The 21,229-nt window shown below is 42.5% G+C and overlaps 2 protein-coding genes across 2 annotated transcripts; one reads left to right on the forward strand and one right to left on the reverse strand.

The window, feature by feature from the left end:
• Nucleotides 1–1,174: 1,174 nt before the first annotated feature.
• Nucleotides 1,175–5,068, reverse strand: STPG3 (sperm-tail PG-rich repeat containing 3). The gene is made up of 7 exons (XM_067472227.1): nucleotides 4,780–5,068; nucleotides 4,450–4,625; nucleotides 3,012–3,149; nucleotides 2,801–2,889; nucleotides 2,539–2,650; nucleotides 2,281–2,406; nucleotides 1,175–1,453 (listed from the first exon to the last, which is right to left on the reverse strand). Exons 1-7 carry the CDS (start codon nucleotides 4,866–4,868, stop codon nucleotides 1,320–1,322), a joined length of 864 nt encoding a protein of 287 aa, XP_067328328.1. The 5' UTR covers nucleotides 4,869–5,068; the 3' UTR covers nucleotides 1,175–1,319.
• Nucleotides 5,069–8,356: 3,288 nt separating this feature from the next.
• On the forward strand, nucleotides 8,357–19,657 carry ZMYND19 (zinc finger MYND-type containing 19). Its single transcript, XM_060757441.2, has 6 exons — nucleotides 8,357–8,555; nucleotides 11,458–11,517; nucleotides 11,654–11,760; nucleotides 12,624–12,764; nucleotides 15,100–15,280; nucleotides 18,973–19,657. The coding sequence occupies exons 1-6, from the start codon at nucleotides 8,505–8,507 to the stop codon at nucleotides 19,114–19,116; spliced, it is 684 nt and encodes a 227-aa protein (XP_060613424.1). The 5' UTR covers nucleotides 8,357–8,504; the 3' UTR covers nucleotides 19,117–19,657.
• The last annotated feature ends 1,572 nt before the right edge of the window (nucleotides 19,658–21,229 follow it).

The raw sequence follows: 21,229 nt of genomic DNA on the forward strand, positions 1-21,229 counted from the left end.
CATTGCTCTTGTTGCTGCTCCATATAAAGGGAAGGCAGCCTTTCCCAAGTATTCTAAAACATTGATAGAAAATTAATCAAGGTCCTATTGCTCCGGATCAGCAGTTCTCACCCTGTGGGTCCCCAGGTGTTTTGGCCTACAACTCCCAGAAATCCTAACAGCTAGTAAACTAGCTGGGATTTCTGGGAGTTGTAGGCCAAAACACCTGGGGACCCACAGGTTGAGAACCACTGATCTAAAGGCACTAGATCCAAACTGGATCAGTATTTGGATGAAGCACCACCAAGAAATACCAAGTGCTATATAACCTCTTCTAAGTATTATTATCTTCCACTTTTCTCTATTGAGACATAGCTTTCTTTCTTAGTCCTGTGATAATTTCAGATCCTTTTATCCAGGTTAAGAATCCCTATATCAGTGTTTCCCCACCTTCCTAATGCTGCGACCCCTTAATATTTATTTATTTATGAAGTTTATATGCCGCCCTTCTCACCCTGAAGGGGACTCAGAGCAGCTTACAAGGTATATATTACATACAATATATTATTTGCATAGTACAATATCAGCATTAAACATTGCTATATTGCACCATACCAATATATCATAATATTATTAGTAATATTACAAGTAATGTAAATATATAATTATAATATCATATTATTATCATATTGCAGTACATTATAACATTATAAATATTATATGTGTATACAATATATTATATTATTAGAATAGCACTGGAGACAAGGTGGAACTGTCCCCTGGCCCCCTCTCTCTTCACCCTGGCCCAGAGTGACAGTTGGTGCTGGGGGGATGGGTCTCAGTTCCTCATGTTGTGGCGACCACCAAACCATAAAATTATTTTCATTGCTACTTCACAACTGTAATGTTGCTAATCGTAATGTAAATAATCCAATATGCAGGATGTATTTTCATTCATTGGGCCTGATTTGCCCAAATTTAAACACTGGTGGGGCTGGAGAAAAATAGACCTTGACATTTGGGGTAATCGCAAATGGACCAAAATGAGGTTGAGAGAGTAGCATTGTCTTAAGGTAGATTTGGAAATGTTTTAAATGGTGACTGCTGTCCCCAAAAGAGTGGTTTCACTTTTGCCTCTGTCTGCATAGTTTCCAAAGACCTTAATTATTACTATTTTTATTTACATCTTGGAAGTGGTTCAAGCCAACACACAGCTGGGAAAGATAGGAAAGGTGCATTTCAGGCTGTATTAGTCGTAACTGCAGCGTCACGGGGTGGTTCGTTGTGCTGGGAACAGAGCACTGGGCCTTGGGGCACTCTGCTTCATTGTTTCGGCGGCCTCACAGCGTCGAAAAGGGCCCCGTTTCGTGCTTCTTGGGTCGCCGGACGCCTTGGATGTAGAAACTCGGGGAGTTGGGCAGCCGGGCAGAGTGCCCCTTCTCCACATCGTAGGCACCGGGGCCTGGGGTGAGGTCTGTAAGCGAGGAAAAACAATATTGGGGTCACCTTTTCAAAGGAGGAACGAGAAAAGAGCTCCCAAGTTGAAGCTTGAAAAGAAGCATTAAAAGAGTCTTTTGGTGTGTGCCTTCCAGCTGGTATAATATAAATGAGTTCCTGAATATGTATATACAACAAAAAAACCACTTATACATAAAGTAAACAATAATAGAATTCAGCAAGCAGTTATATAGACATGTTGTACTGTTCAATTTCACAGTGATGTCAAACAATATTATGTAAATTTTGGTACAGTCTCTTTAAAATAATATCAATGTTGTATCTTATGTTGAGTGTAGATCAGCCGCCCACGACCGGTTTCGGCCTTACTTCAGGCCTTCTTCTGGTGGACTGTAATTAATGTATAAATCAATATTTTGCAACAGTTACATACATATTAAATATCTTATACTAGAATGCATTCAAAGAAACTTGCTAAGTCTCCACACTTGTTATTACAACAATATTTGTTGAACATATCCATTAAACACCATGTGTTACAACACATTTAAGTGACTTACAAATTATACACTTGAGAATTTGTTCTCCTTGGGAGATACAGGTTTTTGGCTCAGTGGTATCCAAATCAAAGGAACGAAATGTGGCTATGTGTGTTTGAAAATTACTATGTTAAAAATGATTATTTTGTAAAAATATTAAGGTGTTTTACAAATTAGGAGGGTACTGAGCCAAAAACCTGTAAATGTAAACATCATCTGTAGTCAGTGTTTCCTCCATGTCTGCCCTTATTTGGAGGAAAAGCAGTTCAGGACCATTTTAAAAAAGGATCTTGGCCATCCTCACCTTTTTTGGCCCATCCAAACACAATGTGTTGGGCCGGATGCATGATGAAGGAGGGTGATCGGAACAGCACATGCTTGTAGGCCCGGTCCGTGTTATACCTATTGGGTGCCGGGTCATCTATTGTAGCTGCAGCACAAAGGTGTGGGACGAGATAAGAAAGCAGGAATTATAAGGACGACATCTTTGGGATAATCATTGTTGGGGTGACCCTGGAGGGTCTATCAAGTCCGTGACCCCACAAGTGCAAGTTGCCCTTACTTTTGTTTACCCAAGAGAACTCCCCCTTGCGACCCATGGTGAAATTGGGACTGGTGGGCCGGTTGACCAGCATGGATCCCAAAGTTGGTCCGTAGTCGAAAGGAGACGGCCACTGCAGAGAAGAGATGGAGAATAAACTAGGATGTGGGAAAAGAATGCGCCACAAATCATGTTGAATTGGTTTAGACCACGCATGAGCAAACTTTGGTCCTGGTATGTTGTGAGTTGTAGTTCACCTACCACCTTCCCAAACTGAACTTACATTTGTTTCCTGGGTATAATCTGTTTTCCTGTGGAAAGGGTTCTTGCTCTGGAACCAGGGTTTCTGCCAGGACCGGCGTCCACTGCCATCTTAAATGAAATAACCATTCAAAGCTTTGGTGGAGAGACAGGATAATCTGCTAATCTGATGGATTGGGTTACAAATAGCCATGGAAATCATTGCAATGCTACATATTTCCCATTCTTCGTACCTTTTGGAGGTGTTTTCCACCCAAAGGTGTAGGCCGGGGCATTGCTTTCCCTGCAGTTCAAGACGGGAGGTGGATAAGCCGCCGGTCCTGGGCTATCGAGATTCGTTACAAGCTGCAGCCGACCTTCCGTGTGAGGTTCTGGGAGAAAACACAGTGAAAGCAGGGATGTGATGCAGCAACTTGCTTTTGCCTGGGAAGTTTATTCTCACTGGTGTTTGCATTTCTATTTACTAATCTCAGGAACCGATACACAAAGCAGTTCCCAGCCTTTAAAAACTATACGAGCAAACTCAGGCAAGAAGTAAATAAAATAGAATAAGTAATACAAGCTTATCAAAATTTTGTATTTTCTCTGTGTATTGTACGGCATCGAATGGCTGCCATTTATATTGTAAGCCGCACTGAGTCCCCAAGTGTCGTACTCCAAAACAGACTTGAAACACCACAACAGCTTGGTAAAATCAGTAAAATCCAAGATAATCCATCAGTTTTGAAAGGAAACCAGGTCCATTAGTACATAGAAATCCATGAAGCAAGGCATTTGATACCATGAAACAAAACACTCTCAGGCAAAAATGTAAACTTAGCATCAACTTGATAGATGAAACCTAGAGCACAGAAAAACTTACACTTGGCAACAACTTGATACATGAAAGATAGAGCACAGAAAAACTTACACTTGGCAACAACTTGATACATGAAACATAGAGCACAGAAAATCTTACACTTGGCAACAACTTGATACATGAAACATAGAGCACAGAAAAACTTACACTTGGCAACAACTTGATACATGAAACAGCACAGAAAAACTTACACCTGGCAATAACTTGATACATGAGACATAGAGCACTTGAAAGCAAACTTAGGAATGTTAATTTGACAGGCATTCGACTCCCATGAATCATAAACCCTTTCCAAAGCCTGAAACTGAAAGGAACACATCCTTTCTCACTTTCCCACTAGATAACGGTTTGTTATCTTTCTTTTGCTTTGGCTGTAAACAAGCAGAACGCCTGAGATTCTGAAAGTTCTGCCTCTGTTTACTAAAACTTTGCCATGGTTTCACAATCATCTCCTGCACCTGGTAAAACAATCACGGCATAATTTTCAGACTGTGGCTCTGAAAAAAGCGGTGAAAGGTCTTTCCCAGGAATGTTGCCTTGCTCAGCCCTCTCTTCTGAACTTAATACCAGGCCGGGCAAACGCCACATTCCCAGGCCCATTATCGGGAACACCATCCCCATTCCTATTATGCACATCAACATGACTGTCGTTCCCAACATGAACATCATCTTGAGCATCAGACACAATCACAGGCTGACCTACAACAACACATACAAGGGGAGATGGGATGGGGTATAAATAAAGATGGCAAGAGTTCAACCAAGACCATTGGAGTCCGTGTGAAGAGAGCAGAAGTTGCCTTCTTCCTTACTGCTTTGTTTTCCAGGATGGATGTCGGGGAAGAGCGGCGTTGTGTTGGTTTCTCTGCCCGCAAGAGCCCTGCAAAGAAACGCAGTGTGAGAAGGATCAGAAATCCCAGAAGGAAGGGAAATGAATTTGGAAGAGCGTAGAGAACTAGGGGTCCATCTACGCTGTGGAATTAATGCAGTTTGACATCACTTGGGACCACCCTGGCTCAATGCAGTAGGATCCTAGGAGTTATAGTCTGGCACACCTTGTACATGATTCCAGAGCATTGAGCTGTGGCTGTTAAAGTGGTGTCAAACTGCGTTACTTATACAGTGCAGATCCCTGGCCTTACCGGTAGGGTTTTGGCTGCCTTTTGTAGAGCAAAGGTTTGTTCAGGTATTGCTGGGCCAAGAACTTGGTGTGGATCAGCTGGTACTCCATATCTATGGCTCAGCGATGTTGGCGCTCTCCCATCTTTCAGAATGGCGGGCCGCGTCTTGTGTGACATCAGCGTGTTCTGTTCTATCTGATAGCAAGGCGTCCTGCCAGCGGTTGAAGATCATCCTTGATCCTACCAGTCATTCAAATCCCTGAGACCAAGAGATAACTTATCTTCTATCTCCCAAGTCTCCAGGGCTAGATGAACCCCATCCAAGAGTACTGAAGTAACTAGAAGTGATTTCAGAACCACTGGCAATAATGTTTGAGCAATCTTGGAGAACAGGAGAAGTCCCAGCAGACTGGAGGAGGACAAAGGTTGTCCCCATCTTCGAGACATAAAAGGACAACCCAAACAATTCCCACTGTTCAGTCAGTCTGACATCAATACTCAAAGTCAACATGGATTCCTCAAAAACAAGTCATGCCAGACTCCTCTTATCTCTTTCTTCGATGGAGTTACAAGCTTGGTAGATGCAGGGAATGCTGTGGATGGAGCAGATCTTGATTTCAGGAAGGCCTTCCATGACCTCCTTGCTTCATACTAGCCCATTGTGGGCAAGGCAAGGCCTACTATAAGGTGGATATGGAATTGGTTAAGCAGCCAAAACCAAAGGGTGCTTCTTCCCAGTGGTTCATCTTCATCCTGGAATGACATGACTAGTAGAGTAGTAGTAGACTAGTAGAGTGAAGGGAGGAGCCAGGAAGACAGTTCCATCTTCTCTCCTGCACTGTGCTAATAATATAATAATATATTGTATATACATATAATACTGATGATATAATGTGATACAATATAATACTACTACTAATATAATTATATATTTTATATTACATGTAATATTACTAATATTACAGTATAATGGTATAGTACAATATAGTAATATACGAACTAGCTGTACACACCGCGCGTTGCTCTGGCCAGCCGTCCCTCCCTCTTTCTTTCCTTCTTGCCCTTCTTCCTTTGCTCCCTCTTCCCTTTTTTCTTTCTCTCCTTCCTTCCCTCTCTACCTTTCCTTCCTTCCCCCCTTTCTTTATCTCTTTCTCTCATTTCTTCCTTCCCTACTTCCTTCCTTCCTTTGTTTTTTGTTTCCATCCTCTCTTTCCTTCCCTCCCTCTTTCTCTCCTTCCTTTGCTCCATCTTTCCTTCCTTCCTTTCCTTTTATCTTTCCTTCTCTCCTTCCACCTCTACCTTTCCTTCCCCCTTTTCATCTTCTTTCCCTCACTTCTTCCTTCCCTACCTCTTTCCCTCTTTCCTTCCTTCGCTTTTTGTTTCAATCCTTCCTTCTCTCTTTCCTTCCTTCCCTCCCACTTTCTCTCGTTCTTTCATTCCTTCCCTTTTTTCTTTCCTTCTCTCCTTCCTTCCTTCTCTACCTTTTTCCTTCCTTCTATTTCCTACTTTATTTCCCTCTCTTTCTTTCTTTCTCCCTTTCTCTCCTTTCCTTCCTTTCCTTTTCTCTCTCCTTCTCCCCTTCCTTCTCTACCTCTTTCCTTCCTTCCCCTTTTTTTCCTTTCCTTTCCCTTTTTCTCCTTTCTTCCTTCTCTACCTCTTTCCTTCTCTATTTCCCTCCATCTTTCTTTCTCCCTTTCCTTCTTTCCTTCCTTCCTTCTCTGCCTCTTTCCTTCCTTCCCCCTTTTTTCCTTTCCTTCCCCTTTTCTTTCTTCCTTCTCTACCGCTTTCCTTCTTTCTTTCCTTCATTTCTCTCCCTCTTTCTCGTTCGTCCAATGGTTTTTGAGTTCTGTTAATCCCACAAACGAACTTACATTGTTATTTATATAGATATTGTGCTATGGTAATAATATATCGTATTTAGATATTACTTGTAAGCCGCTCTGAGTTCCCTTTAATAAAATGAATGTCAACAACTGTATTGTTGAAGGCTTTTATGGCCGGAATCACTGGGTTGTTGTGTGTTTTTTGGGTTGTATGGCAGAGTTCCAGAAGCATTCTCTCCTGATGTTTCGCCTGCATCTGTGGCAAGCATCCTCAGAGGTTGAGAGGTTCACTTTACCTGGAATCATATTGTGTCCCATTCTGGGCACCACCGTTCAAAAGAGATCTCGACTCTTAAGATGGAAGGGGTCCAGAGGAAGGAGACTAAAATGTTCAAATCGTTGGAGATCATGAATAATCCCTATGAGGAGCGTCTTAAAGAACTGGGTCTGTTTACCCTGCAAAAGAGAAGGTTGAGAGGAGACATGAGAGCAGTTAAAATTACATGTAACTGAGTCAAACTATTGCTAGGCTTATAATAATATAAGGTGCGCCAGTACGCATGCGCAGCGGTCTCCTTTAAGGAGCGAAGGTACCCCTCCCATCACAGATCAGCATAGCTTTAAGCGTCAAATAAAAGTACAGTACGCATGCGCGGCTGTTGCGAGGTTTTTAAAGGAGCGCCAGTACGCATGCGCGGCGGGCTCCTCTAAGGAGCGAAAGTTCCCCCTCCCACTGAGAGTTGCTTTAGACTTGTAAAGGAGCGGCAGTACGCATGCGCGGCGGTCTCCTTTAAGGAGCGAAGTTACCCCTCCCATCACAGATCAGCTGAGCTTTAAGCTTCAAATAAAAAGTACAGTACGCATGCGCGGCTGTTGCGAGGTTTTTAAAGGAGCGCCAGTACGCATGCGCGGCGACCTCCTTTAAGGAGCGGGAGTTCCCCCTCCTCTCACATATCAGTGATTCAAAGCATAACCAATTAAGCGCCAGTACGCATGCGCGGAGGGCTCCTCTAAGAAGCGAAAGTTCCCCCTCCCACTAGGTATTGCTTTAGGTTTGTTAAGGAGCGCCAGTACGCATGCGCGGCCGTTGCTTGGCTTCTAAAGGAGCGCCAGTACGCATGCGCGGCGGGCTCCTCTAAGAAGCGAAAGTTCCCCCTCCCACTAAAGTATTGCTTTAGGTTTGTTAAGGAGCGCCAGTACGCATGCGCGGCCGTTGCTCGGCTTCTAAAGGAGCGCCAGTACGCATGCGCGGCGGGCTCCTCTAATGAGCGAAAGTTCCACCTCCCACAGTATTGCTTTAGGCTTCTGAAGAAGCGCCACTACGCATGCGCGGCGGGCTCCTCTACGAAGCGAATGTTCCCCCTCCTTCCATCACATGTCACTGATTCGAAGCGTCTGCTAAATGAGCCCCAGTACGCATGCGCGACAGGCTCCTTCCAAGCCCCGCCCACGCAGGAAAGATTGGAAAAAAAGAATTCCCGCGCGAGTTTGATGAACGTCATCAACGCAGGCCGCGGCGGTGTGAGGGAGAGCAGGAGAGGCACTGGCTGCGCGGTGATGATGACGCAGGAGACAGCTCGAGCGCCGATTGGATGGGCTCGGATAAAAGGGTTGGGTTGAGGAGAGAGGGGGGAGCCGGGGGGGAGCGGTCTCGCGCGTGCGCAGTCCTCAGGCCGCCGCGCGCTCTCCTCAGAGTGATGACGCGAGGGCGCTGATTGGCCGCCGCCGCGGAGAGCGATGACGTGAGCGTGCGGCTCGGGCGCTGATTGGCGGCGACCTCGAGAGGGGCGTCTGAGGCGCTGGCGGCGGCGGCGGGCAGAGGAGGAGGAGGCGGCGGCGGCGTTGCTGCTGCGTGGTGCTGCTGCCCCGCCTCCGTCGCCCCTCGCCTCTTTCCTCTCCCTCCGCCAGGGCCAGGCCACGGCCATGACCGACTTCAAGCTGGGCATCGTGCGGCTGGGCCGAGTCGCCGGCAAGGTGAGAGAGAGAGAGAGCGAGCGGGGCGGGAGGCGGGCCAGGCCCTTCGCTCCCTCACAGGCCCGTGACGCGCCCTGACGTCACGCGGCGGACCTCTGTGACGTCAGGGGGCTTCCACAGGCCTGAAAGGAAGAGGGTCGTTTCCTTCCTCCCTTTCCCCCCCTCTCGCTACAATATGGTTGATATATAATACTAATATTATATATATATATACTTGCAGCACATGGTTATAGATATGTATTTGTACCACATGGTTATGTATCTTAGGCTTGGGCAAACTTGGGCCCTCCGGGTGTTTTGGACTCCAACTCCCACAATTCCTAACAGCCGGTAGGCTGTTAGGAATTGTGGGAGTTGGAGTCCAAAACACCCGGAGGGCCCAAGTTTACCCAGGCCTAGGAGATATATATATATATGTGTGTGTGTTTATACTAGCTGTCCCCTGCCACACGTTGCTGTGGCCCACATGGGGATTCTGTGTTGGAGGTTTGGCCCGTTTCTATCATTGGTGGGGTTCAGAATGCTCTTTGATTGCAGGTGATCTATAAATCCCAGCAACTACAAGTCCCAAATGTCAAGAAAGGAGGAAACCATGAAAAGGAACAAAATCTGGCTACCAGTATTAAAAAACTCTAAAATTACAACAGCACAACAACAGAGAGGAAACAAACAAGGACATCTAATCACCTCTCAACAAAAGTTTGCTCCAGGCACTGTCAGGCCATTATACGCTAATCAAGGTGGCCAATTGCCACAGTCACACTTGCCTCAAGCAGACAAGAGTTCTTTCTCCCACCCTGGACATCATTCCACAGATATATAAACCCTTTTTTCCTAGTTCCAACAGACCTCACTACCTCTGAGGATGCTTGCCATAGATGCAGGCGAAATGTCAGGAGAGAATGCCTCTAGACCATGGCCATATAGCCCGAAAAAACCTACAACAACCCAAGTTCCGTATAGTAGCTCTTTAAAATTATAGTAGTGACATAATAACAATTGCAAATGTCTGGTTTATATCATCCCCAAAATATCTTAATTTCCATTTCTAGCTTCTGCTGTGGACTTTACTAGTTTGGCTCGGATTTTTTGGGCTGCGACTGCAAATGTGGCAACTTTCAATGTTATATCTTTGGAATAATCCGCCAATAAGTCACAAATAACTGCTGACTGTTGCCATGCTGCCCTTTCTTCCAAAAGGGCTACCAAAATATTGTTTCGAGGGACATTATACAGTGAGCAATGTAACAGATAGTGTGTTACATCCTCTCTTTCCCCAGACCCACATATACAATATATATATCTAATATTGTGCTGTGCTAAGGGGACTCAGAGCGGCTTACAAGATATATATACATACAAGATATTATTAGCATAGCACAATATCAGTATTATATATTACTTTATTGTACTATTTATTTATTTATCTATCTATCTGTGGTGGCCCCTCGGCTGTGGAACTCCCTGCCTAGGGATATTAGATGGGCCCCCTCCCTCCTCACCTTTTGGAGAAGAGTGAAAACCTGGCTCTTTGAGCAAGTGTTTGGAACTTCAGCATGACCAGATAATCTCATATTGGAATATGAACTAGGAACGGCCAAGACGATGGAACGGTTGAGGAATTGAACAAGAAGACATAGTTTTTATAATTTGTATTGTTTATTGCTTTTATGGTTTTAAATGTATTATGGTGTGATTTTTGTTTTTGTTTTTAACCAATGTATGTATTTATATATGGCATCTAATTGTGTCGATTTGTACGGCACTTTGAGTCACCTTCGGGCTGATATGGGCGGGATAAAAGTAACATAAATAAATAAATAAATTGTACTATACCATTGTATTGGAATATTATTATTAGTAGTATTATATTGTATTACATTATAATATTATAAATATTATATGTTTAGACAATATATTATATTATATTATTACCATAAGACTGGAGACAAGGTGGAACTGTCTTCCTGGCCCCCTTCTCTCTTCACTCTGGCCCAGAGCAGCAGTTGGTGCAGGGAGAGGGACTCCCAACTGATGACATGGGCATATTATACAATATTGTATAATATATTGAATATATTGTATACATATATAATATTGATAATAATATAATGTAATACAATATATTAATAATAATACAATATAATAATTATAAATTTCATATTACATTTAATACTACTAATAATATTGCGGCATAGTGGTATAGTACAATATCGTAATATATAATACTAATACTGTGCTATGCTAAGAATTATAGCATATTGTATGTACATATAATATATTTGACTATATTACAGTATAATGGTATAGTACAATATAGTAACATATAATACTAATATTGTGCTATGCTAAGAATTATAGTATATTGTATGTACATATAATATTGATCATAATATTTTTATTTATTTGTTTAAAACATTTATATTCCGCCCTTCTCACACCGAAGGGGACTCAGGGTGGAGCGCAGCATATACACAGCAAACTTTCAATGCCGGGACACAAATTCATGTACAATACATAAACACTGAAAACATTTATCAAAATATTAAAATACACAATTTAAAACCATCCTGGTCATCCTCATAAAATCTAATTGGCTTGGTCATCTTTCCTATTGCCGCTTTATTCCCTGTCCCGAAAGCTTGGCCCCACAGCCAAGCTTTTAGCATCCTTCTAAAGGACAGGAGAGAGGAGGCCGACCTGATCTCACCAGGAAGGGAGTTCCATAGCTGGGGAGCAATCACCGAGAAGGCCCTGAGAAGGGCGACATATAAATGCCGTAAATAAATAAATAATCCTAGCATATGTAACCTCTCCCATATTTAGAAGTACATTATTTAATATGTATCAGGAATCTGTGTTTTCTGAATTATTTCATTATTGACTCCCTTTCTAATTTCAGACAAAGTACACACTGATCGATGAGCAAGACATTCCACTTGTGGAGAGTTACTCATTTGAGGTAAGAATCCAGCTCTTACATTAATAGGTTGGTAGTAGTGTGTTGGTGCATCTCAACGCAGTGACGGTGGACTGTTGTTTTTTATTAGTTGTTGCAGATCAGGCTTAGGACCGATGTGTTTTCTTTCTTTGCCCAGGCTCGGATGGAGGTTGATGCTGATGGAAATGGTGCTAGAATATTTGCTTTCGCTTTTGACAAAAACCGGGGAAGGGGCTTTGGACGCCTGCTGCATGAGTTACTATGGTAGGTATTGTTTGGGAGAGGCAACAAAGCTTCACATAAAAATAGATGCCAATAAAATTACCTTAATTGAGGCATCAGTAGGTGAAATGTTTTTGAATCTATATACATAAAAATGTAATGGAAGAAAGAGAGAGGGAAGGGGAGACAAAAAGAAAGAAAGAAAGAAAGAAAGAAAAGAAAGAGGGAGGGAGGGAAAGAAAGAAGGAAACTGAGAAGGAAGCATGGAAGCAAAGAGAGAAGGAAGGAAGGAAGGAAAGAGGTAGAGAAGGGAGAAAGAGGGAGGGAAAGAAAAGGGGAAGGAAGGAAAGTTAGAGAAGGAAAGAAGGAAGGAAAGAGGGAGTGAAGGAAGGGGGAAGATGTAGAGAAAGAGGGAGGGAAGGAAAGAGAGAAGGAAGAAAAGAGACAGCAGAAGAAAAAAGTAAAAGAGGGAAGGAAGGAAAGAGATAGAGAAAGAAGGAAGAAGAGAAGGAAAGACGGGAAGGAAGCAAGGAAAGAAGGAGAGAAAGAGGGATGGTTGGCCACAGCAAAGCGTGGCGTGTACAGCTAGTATTTATATAAAAGTTTAATTTAAGATAAGACTGTCCAACTCTGATCAAACCATTATTCTAACCTTCTTCAATGTAAATTTGCTTACATATTCTTCCAATAATAATAGAGTAAAATCCTATGTCTTCTGTATCATCATTTTAGTGACTTGTAAGCCGCTAACTTCAAATGTATGAGGCTACTTTGCATCAGGTCTGTGCAAGAAATTGATGACAGTTCTCGACAGCAACTTACGCTCCATTATGGATGATTAAACAGGCAGTTATTGGATGAATGAGACACATCTGAGCTCACTCTTGGTCGGTTTTCTCTTTTAGGGAGAGGCACCGAGGAGGCATTGCACCCGGCTTCCAGGTGGTGCATCTCAACGCAGTGACGGTGGACAACCGCCTGGACAACTTGAGATTGGTTCCGTGGGGCTGGAGACCCAAAGCTGAAGAAATCTCTAGCAAACAAAGGTAATTCCTCAACAACCAAGAGATACAGAGATGTGGCAGGAATTGAGAGTTGATTGCATCAAGATTTGTTGTTCAGCTATCTTTAGTTTATTTATTTATGATATTTATATGCCGCCCTTCTCACCCCGAAGGGGACTCAGAGTGGCCTACAAGATATATATTAAATACAATATATTATATTTTTAGCATACTACAATATCAGCATCAAACATTGCTATATTGCACCATACCACTATATCGTAATATTACTAATAATATTACATGTAATATAAATATATAATTATAATATCATATTGTTATTATTATATTGCAGTACATTATAGTATTATAAATTATTTATGAAATGTGTATTGCACCTAATTAGACTTAATGGTGTCATCCTCACTGTGGGCGCTTTGTGTTGATCTCAAGAAACTTGAGTTTGAAGGCAGAGTGTGATTCCTGATAGTAGTTATAAGGGGAAGAGAGGAAAAAAAGTCAAATTGCAACTATATGTTTAGGTTTCTGTATCATGGTTTAATGTGAAAGCAGTGTGTTGTCGAAGGCTTTCATGGCCCAATTCACTGGGTTGCTGTGAGTTTTCCGGGCTGTCTGGCCATGTTTCAGAAGCATTTTCTCCTGATCTTTCACTCCCATCTAAGGCAGGCATCCTCAGAGGTTGTGAGGTCTGTTGGAAACTAGGCAATTGGGGTTTATATACTTGTGGAATGATGTCCAGGATGGGAGAAAGAACTCTTGTCTGCTTGAGGCAAGTGTGAATGTGGCAATTGGCCACCTTGATTAGCATTTAGTGGCCTTGCAGCTTCAACGCCTAGCTGATTGCTTTCTTGGGGGGTGTTAGCTGGCCCTGATTGTTTCCTGTCTGGAATTCCCCTGTTTTCTGAGTATTGTTCTTTATTTTCTGTCATGATTCTTTATTTACTGGACCATCATGTCAGAATACACAGAGAAGCCACTGAAATCCACAAGCATGTTGTTTTTATTGCTTTTGTGATGTCTTATACTGTTCTTATATGTTTTTTATCTATATTATGTTTTATGTATACTGATTTGTTGGAAACCGCCTTGAGTCTCCAATTAGTTGAGAAAGGCAGTATAGAAATACAGTAAATAAATAAATAAATAAATTTCAGCGGAAAGGAGGGAACCATAAAATGAACCAAATCTTGCGACCAATATGGAAAAACCCTTTAAAATCAGGACACTAAATAAAGAGAATAACTCAAAAAACAGGGGACTCACACAGCAACCCTGTGAAAGTAGTCTTTTGTTCTGTGAATTGAGACCTTATTGACATAAATCTGTTTCACTAAGTAGCATGTCTCATCCCTTGCCTTTGGTATGTAACTTACTTACACCTGAATTCTTGGTAATTCTGAACCATAGATGAAAGGACCTGATAGTGTGTAAAAAAATGAGAATTTTATAATTCTGCAAGCCAATTATACAGTAGCAAAGAGCACTTGTTGCTGATCAGTGCAATAAAAATAGGGTCTATTATTATTATTATTATTATTTAAAACTTTTATATCCTGATCTTCTCTACCTCTACAGAGGGACTCAGACCGGCTGACAGCAAAGATTTATTTATTTATTTACTTCATTTATATACTGCTTTTCTCAGCCTTCAGGCGACTCAAGGCGGTTAACAACAGCAAAATTCAATGCAAAAACATCACAAAACGAATATGGGACAGTTAAAAACAGTAGCATAATCAACGATTAAACATCAATATATTCAATGCTAACACTAAAAATCTAAAACATAATACACAACATTAAATTAATTATATGATCTGGTTAAAATTGAGCATGTTGCTTTCTGAACCCGAAAAACAAGCATTCTTGAGGCAAAGTGGTGAAGGAAAAGCATATATTGATATGGTAGATATGCCAACCAAAATACAAGATATTTCTGCATTGTGTTGTTAAAGGCTTTCATAGCTGGAATCATTGGGTTGTTGTGAGTTTTCCAGGCTGTCTGGCCATGTTCCAGAAGCGTTCTCTCCTGTTGTTTCACCTACATCTATGGCATGCATCATCAGAGGTTGTGAGGTATATATATACCTCACAACCTCTGAGCATGTGGTCCAACGTCAGGAGAGAATGCTTCTGGAACATGGCCATACAGCCCGGAAAACTCACAGTAACCTATTTCTGCATTAGCATTCAGCTCTTGGACTAAGATATAGTAGAAGCCATGGTAAGCTATTACGTTGGAACACATTTTTGTTGCTTCATCGATGGCACTTTGAAAGCAATTGTGTTTTAATTCCTCTTAATGGTATCGAATCATTTGGGTCATTAATTTGCTGCGTGATTTGTTTTGCAACAGGGAACAAAGCTTATACTGGCTGGCGATACAGCAGCTCCCCACAGACCCCATCGAGGAGCAGTTTCCGGTGCTGAATGTAACCCGCTATTACAATGCGAATGGGGACGTGGTGGAGGAAGAGGAGAGCTCCTGCACATACTACGAATGTCACTACCCTCCCTGCACAATGATTGAGAAACAGGTGCGTTCAAACTGGAAGCAGAGCCTGGATACGACTCCTCTTGGTTCTTCAGTGCTTTGCCTCAGCCTTTCCAGAAAGAATTTGTCTAAAACGGGAGAGTTTTTGAATGAATCATGGGGAGTACTTTGTTGTTTGGACCAGTGGTCTATCATAATATTGAGCAATTGTGTTCTTGAGCTATCAGTCATCTGTTGTGACATAATTTTCTATGTTCATGAGGATAACTATAAGCTAAGGTGGAAAGAAATGGACAGCTCAAGGAATTCTCAGTTTTTGCAGTGAGTTGGGGACGAGTGCGTGGTGGGAAGAGAGAACAGCATGCATGTAGTCCTAAATGAGATGAATGAGAATTGCAGGTTTTGAAAACGGCAATTGCTTTTTTGTAAGAGACGGTTACCTCTGGAAATGGCTGAATACTTTGCTGATACCTTTCTTTCTGAGATGAAAATCCAGGTGGCAAACATGGGCTTCTTAGAGTCTTATTTATTTATTTATTTATTTATTTCGAGCATTTCTACCCACTTCTCAACTCAGGGCGGCTTCCAGCCGGCACATATTTGATGCCTGCATTTAAATACAATACAATACATACCACAATAATTATAAATAGTTAAAACATTAAATTATTACAATAAAATCTCACAGAAACAGCCAGCTTGGTGGCCATCGTTTTCCCAAGTTCCGTAATTCATGAGCCATTCAGCTTATAATCCATTTCCAAAGCTCATTGTTGTCATTTTCCGTGTCAATCTGCCAGATTACCCAAAGACCTGGTCCCATATCCATGTTTTTCATTTTCCTTCTAAAAGAGAGGAGGGATGACGATGATCTAATTTCCCCGGGGAGTGAGTTCCACAGGTGGGGAGCCACCACTGAGAAGGCCCTGTCCCTTGTCCCCGCCAGTCTCGTTTGTGACAAGGGTGGAGCCGAGAGCAGGGCCCCTCCAGAAGATCTTAAATTCCTAGGCGGGATGTAGAAGGAGATACGTTCAGACAGGTACGCTGGGCCAGAGCCATATAGGGTTTTATAGGTCAAGACCAGCACTTTGGCACTTTGGCTGCAGCAAGGCCATTCTATCCTATACTTTGAAGCTATTTCCTGAGACCAGAATCTAGGTGGCGCATGTAGGGTCTCTAGGTGGTCTACAAGGGCAGATCAGGCTCATTTGGCTGCAGGAAAGCCATGCCATCCTATACTTTGAGGCCATTTCCTGAGATGAAAATCCAGATGATGTACATAGTCTCTAGATTGCCTCCAAGGGTTGATCAGATGTCTTTTGCTCCAGCAAGGCCAATCTATCCTATACTTCGAGGCCATGTCCTAGGATGGAAATACAGGTGGCTTACATATTTATTTATTTATTTATTTATTTCCTATATTTATACCCTGCCCTTCTCCCCCCCAAAGGGGGGCTCAGGGCATAGAATCATAGAATCCTAGAGTTGGAAGAGACCTCGTGGGCCATCCAGTCCAACCCCCTGCCAAGAAGCAGGAATATTGCATTCAAAGCACACCTGACAGAAGGCCATCCAGCCTCTGTTTAAAAGCTTCCAAAGAGGGAGCCTCCACTACACTCTGAGGCAGAGAGTTCCACTGCTGAACGGCTTTCACACTCAGGAAATTCTCCCTCATGTTCAGATGGAATCTCCTTTCTTGTAGTTTGAAGCCATTGTTCTGTGTCCTAGTTTCCAGGGAAGCAGAAAACAAGCTTGCTCCCTTCTCCCTGTGGCTTCCTCTCACATATTTATACACGGCTATCATAACTCCTCTCGGCCTTCTCTTCTTCAGGCTAAACATGCCCAGCTCCTTAAGCCACTCCTCATAGGGCTTGTTCTCCAGACCCTTGATCATTTTAGTTGTCCTCCTCTGGACATATTCCAGCTTGTCAATATCTTTCTTGAATTGTGGTGCCCAAAACTGGACACAATATTCCAGGTGTGGTCCAACCAAAGCAGAATAGAGGAGTAGCATTACTTCCCTAGATCTCAATATCAACCAGATTCTCTCTTCAATTATGGTGCCCAGAATTAGACAGCCTAACAAAAATATCATACGATGCTAGCATCATAAAAACGGTACAATCAAAATATTAAAAATATTGAAACACTAATTAAAACAATTAAGACACATCCATTAAAATCTAAATCCAAAAACCAGTCCGGGTCAATTCATTGCCATAAGTTGTGTGATCTTCCACTTGCTGCTCACTAATCCAACGCTTGGTCCCATCACCAGGTCTCGATTTTCCTTCTAAAAGACAAGAGGGAGGTGGCCAATCTGATATCTCTAGGGAGGGCACTCCATAGGCGGGGAGCCACTGCTGAGAAGGCCCTGTCTCTCGTCCCCATTAACCGTGTTTGCAATAGTGGTGGGATTGAGAGCAGAGCCTCTTTTGAAGATCTGAAACTTCGTGATGGTTTGTGGCAGGAAATAGTGTTGTGGCTCAGCCTGAGCTTCCTCAGGACGAGGAGGTTGATGGGTTACAGATTTCTGAACATGTTTCTGTCCCTGATGTTGACACTGAAGATGAGGAATTGCAGTTTCCCATGGCAAGGGATGTTGTTTTAGAAGATGTTTCTGATCTCAGCAAAGCTTCCCAGGTACAGGCGGAGGAGGCAGCTGCTCCGTCTGTGAGCTCTTTGCCAGCTGATTCTCAGGCCTCCGATTCCCAGTCCCAAGATAATGAGTTATCCGACTTTGAAGGCTCTGCAGATTTAGGTAGGGAGGATCGCTTGCAAATGAGGGTACTCGTGCTCGACTTGCTAACAAACGAGAGGTTAGAGGTCAACGAAATGCTTTCATGGTAGGGAAGTATATTTAATGAGCTGATTGAAGTCAGCCTGTTGTCAGTGCAACTTTTGCAAACACCCTGTTTACTTCTCTGGATTGCCTCGGTGTTTGGGTAATGCTTTTGGCTTCTTGGGACTTTGTCATGCTGTTATGGATTCTTGCTTGTTCAATGCCTATGGATTAAGCTTCATGTTATTTGCCTTTGGACTTTGGGAACTCTACCTTTGCTATTGAACTTTGCAACCTTACTTTTGGTGTTTATGACTTCAATAAACTACAAAACCTACAGCCTTGGTGTGTGTGGTGTCCTGAGCAAGGTGAATCTATCCTGAGTTGCGACAGATACGTTCGGACAGGTAGTCTGGGCCAGAACCGTTTAGGGCTTTAAAGGTTAAAACCAGCACTTTGAATTGTGCTCCGAAGCTGATCGATAGCCAGTGGAGTTGGCATAACAAAGGAGTTGTATGTTCCCTGCACATCGCTGCGGTGAGCAACCTGGCTGCCGATCGTTGGACTAGTTGAAGCTTCCGGGCAGTCTTCAAAGGCAGCCCCACATAGAGTGTGTTGCAGTAGTCTATTCGGGATGTAACAAGAGTGTGGACCACTGTGACCAAGTCAGACTTTTCAAGGAATGGGCGCAGCTGGCGCACAAGTTTTAATTGTGCAAAAGCTTTCCCAGCCACCGTCGAGACCTGGGGTTCCAGGCTCAGAGATGAGTCCAGGATCACTCCCAAACTGCGAACCTGTGTCTTCATGTGCTTCCTAGATGACCTCCAAGGGCAGATCAGGCTTCTTTGGCTCCATCAAGGCCTATGTTTTGAGACTGTTTCCTGAAGCTACTTTTGGTTGGCTGACTTGGGGTGTCTTCAGTACTGATTCTTGCCCTCTTTTCCTCTCCCCAGTTGCGCGAATTCAACATCTGTGGGCGTTGCCAGGTGGCCCGGTACTGCGGCTCGCAGTGCCAGCAGAAAGACTGGCCGGCTCACAAGAAGCACTGTCGGGAGAAGAAGCGCGTCTTCCAGCAAGAGCTTGGGCCGGAGCGATGACCGGCCGGCCGAGGAAGCCTTAGCCCGCCGGGGCGCCTTCTCAGAGGGTGAGGGGAGGTGCCTGCTTTGCACAGACTGCTCACTTGAAGCCAGAGGCACTGACAACGAGGAAAACAAAACAAACACAAACCTTACAAACCAACCCCCTGTGATGCTTGAGGAAAGGGACTGGTTCTCCCCTTCCAGTGTTAAGTCTCAAGCAAAAGAAAAAAAGAAAGAAAAGACTACTGTGGGAGCTCTCCTGGCTTGGAAGCTTCCTGTTATTTATATGTTAATATGTTTGTAAAGTTGTGTACAGGTTTTTTCTTTTATTTTTTGGGGTTTATTTTTTCTTTTGTTAGCAGTTCTCTTATATAGGACTCATTTACTGTACTGTTCGGGTGAGAACACATTTGTGGGTTGAAATAACTTGTCCTGTAGCGAATCGCTGTTCCTCCCGCTGTGGCTGGGAGAGGGCCAGGGGAGCTCGCGCCGACATCAAGCGGTTACTCTGAACAACTCTGCATGGAAGTTGTGTTTTCAAGTAAAGGATTGGAATGGATCGGCTGCCTTTTCCTGATTTTGAGCCTGGTTTCGCCCCATCTCAACCTTTCTCACTTTCCCCAAAAGTTATAAAACCAATGGACGACTGGCGTTCAAACTACTTCCTACCATATGTATTTATAGTGGTGGCCACAACCCATTCCTGCTATTATTATATTGACTTGCACCTTTCTTTTCTCTCTTAATCAAGACCCAAGGCATCTTGGTAAATGATGGTTGAGAGAGTGGAGATAGATAGATAGATAGATAGATAGATAGATAGAATATGAAAGGTAGATAAATAGAATATGGAAGATAGATAGAAAGAAGGAAAGGATGGATGGATAAATAAATATATAGATAGATAAAAAGATAGATAATGGAAGATAGATAGATAGATAGATAGATAGATAGTATATGAAAGATAGGTAGAATATGGAAGATACGTATATAGTATATGATAGATTATGGAAGATAGGTAGATAGATAGTATATGAAAGATAGGTAGAATATGGAAGATAGGTAGACTGATAGTATATGATTGACAGATAGATAGATTATGGAAGATAGGTAGATAGTATAGTACAGAGAGACAGAATATGGAAGATAGGTATATATAGCTAGTCTATGAAAGATAGGTAGATAGATAGATAGATAGATAGATAGATAGATAGATAGAATATGGAAGATAGGTAGACAGAATATGGAAGATGGATAGACATAGTATATGATTGACAGACAGACAGAGATAGATAGAATATGGAGGATAGGTAGATAGCTAGTATATGAAAGGTAGATAGAATATGGAAGATAGGTAGACTGATAGTATATGATTGACAGATTATGGAAGATAGGTAGATAGTATTATAGAGAGATAGAATATGGAAGATAGGTAGACTGATAGTATATGATTGACAGATAGATTATGGAAGATATGTAGATAACTAGTATATGATAGATAGGTAGATAGATAGAATATAGAAGATAGGTTGATAGTATATGATCGACAGATAGATTATGGAAAATAGGTAGATGGTATATTATAGAGCAGTGGTTCTCAACCTGTAGGTCCCCAGGTGTTTTGGCCTACAATTCCCAGAAATCCCAGCCAGTTTTATCAGCTGTTAGGATTTCTGGGAGTTGAAGGCCAAAACATCTGGGGACCCAGAGGTTGGGAACCACTGTTATAAAGAGATAGAATATGGAAAATAGGTAGCTAGTATATGAAAGATAGATAGGTAGATAGAAAAAATATGGAAGATAGGTAGACTGATAGTATATGATGGATAGATAGATAGTGGAAGATAAGTAGGTAGAAAGATGGATAGGTAGATAGATAGATAGATAGATACAGTAGATAAAATATGGAAGGTAGAGATAGAGTATATGAAAGATGGATAGATAGATATAATATGATAATATGTACAGCTTTTTAAAGAATCATGAGCAGCAGGGATGAGGATACTAGCCATCTTCCAGGGAAATGTTCTGTAGGCAAAATCAAAGAAAACAAGACCCTTACAAATGAGTAGCTAAAATACATAGAATTAGTGCCCGGCAGAAGGTGGCAAGCTGTTGAAACCAATAACAA

The sequence above is a fragment of the Anolis sagrei genome, chromosome 11 (genome assembly GCF_037176765.1).
Source record: "Anolis sagrei isolate rAnoSag1 chromosome 11, rAnoSag1.mat, whole genome shotgun sequence".
NCBI classification, from domain to species: domain Eukaryota; kingdom Metazoa; phylum Chordata; class Lepidosauria; order Squamata; family Dactyloidae; genus Anolis; species Anolis sagrei.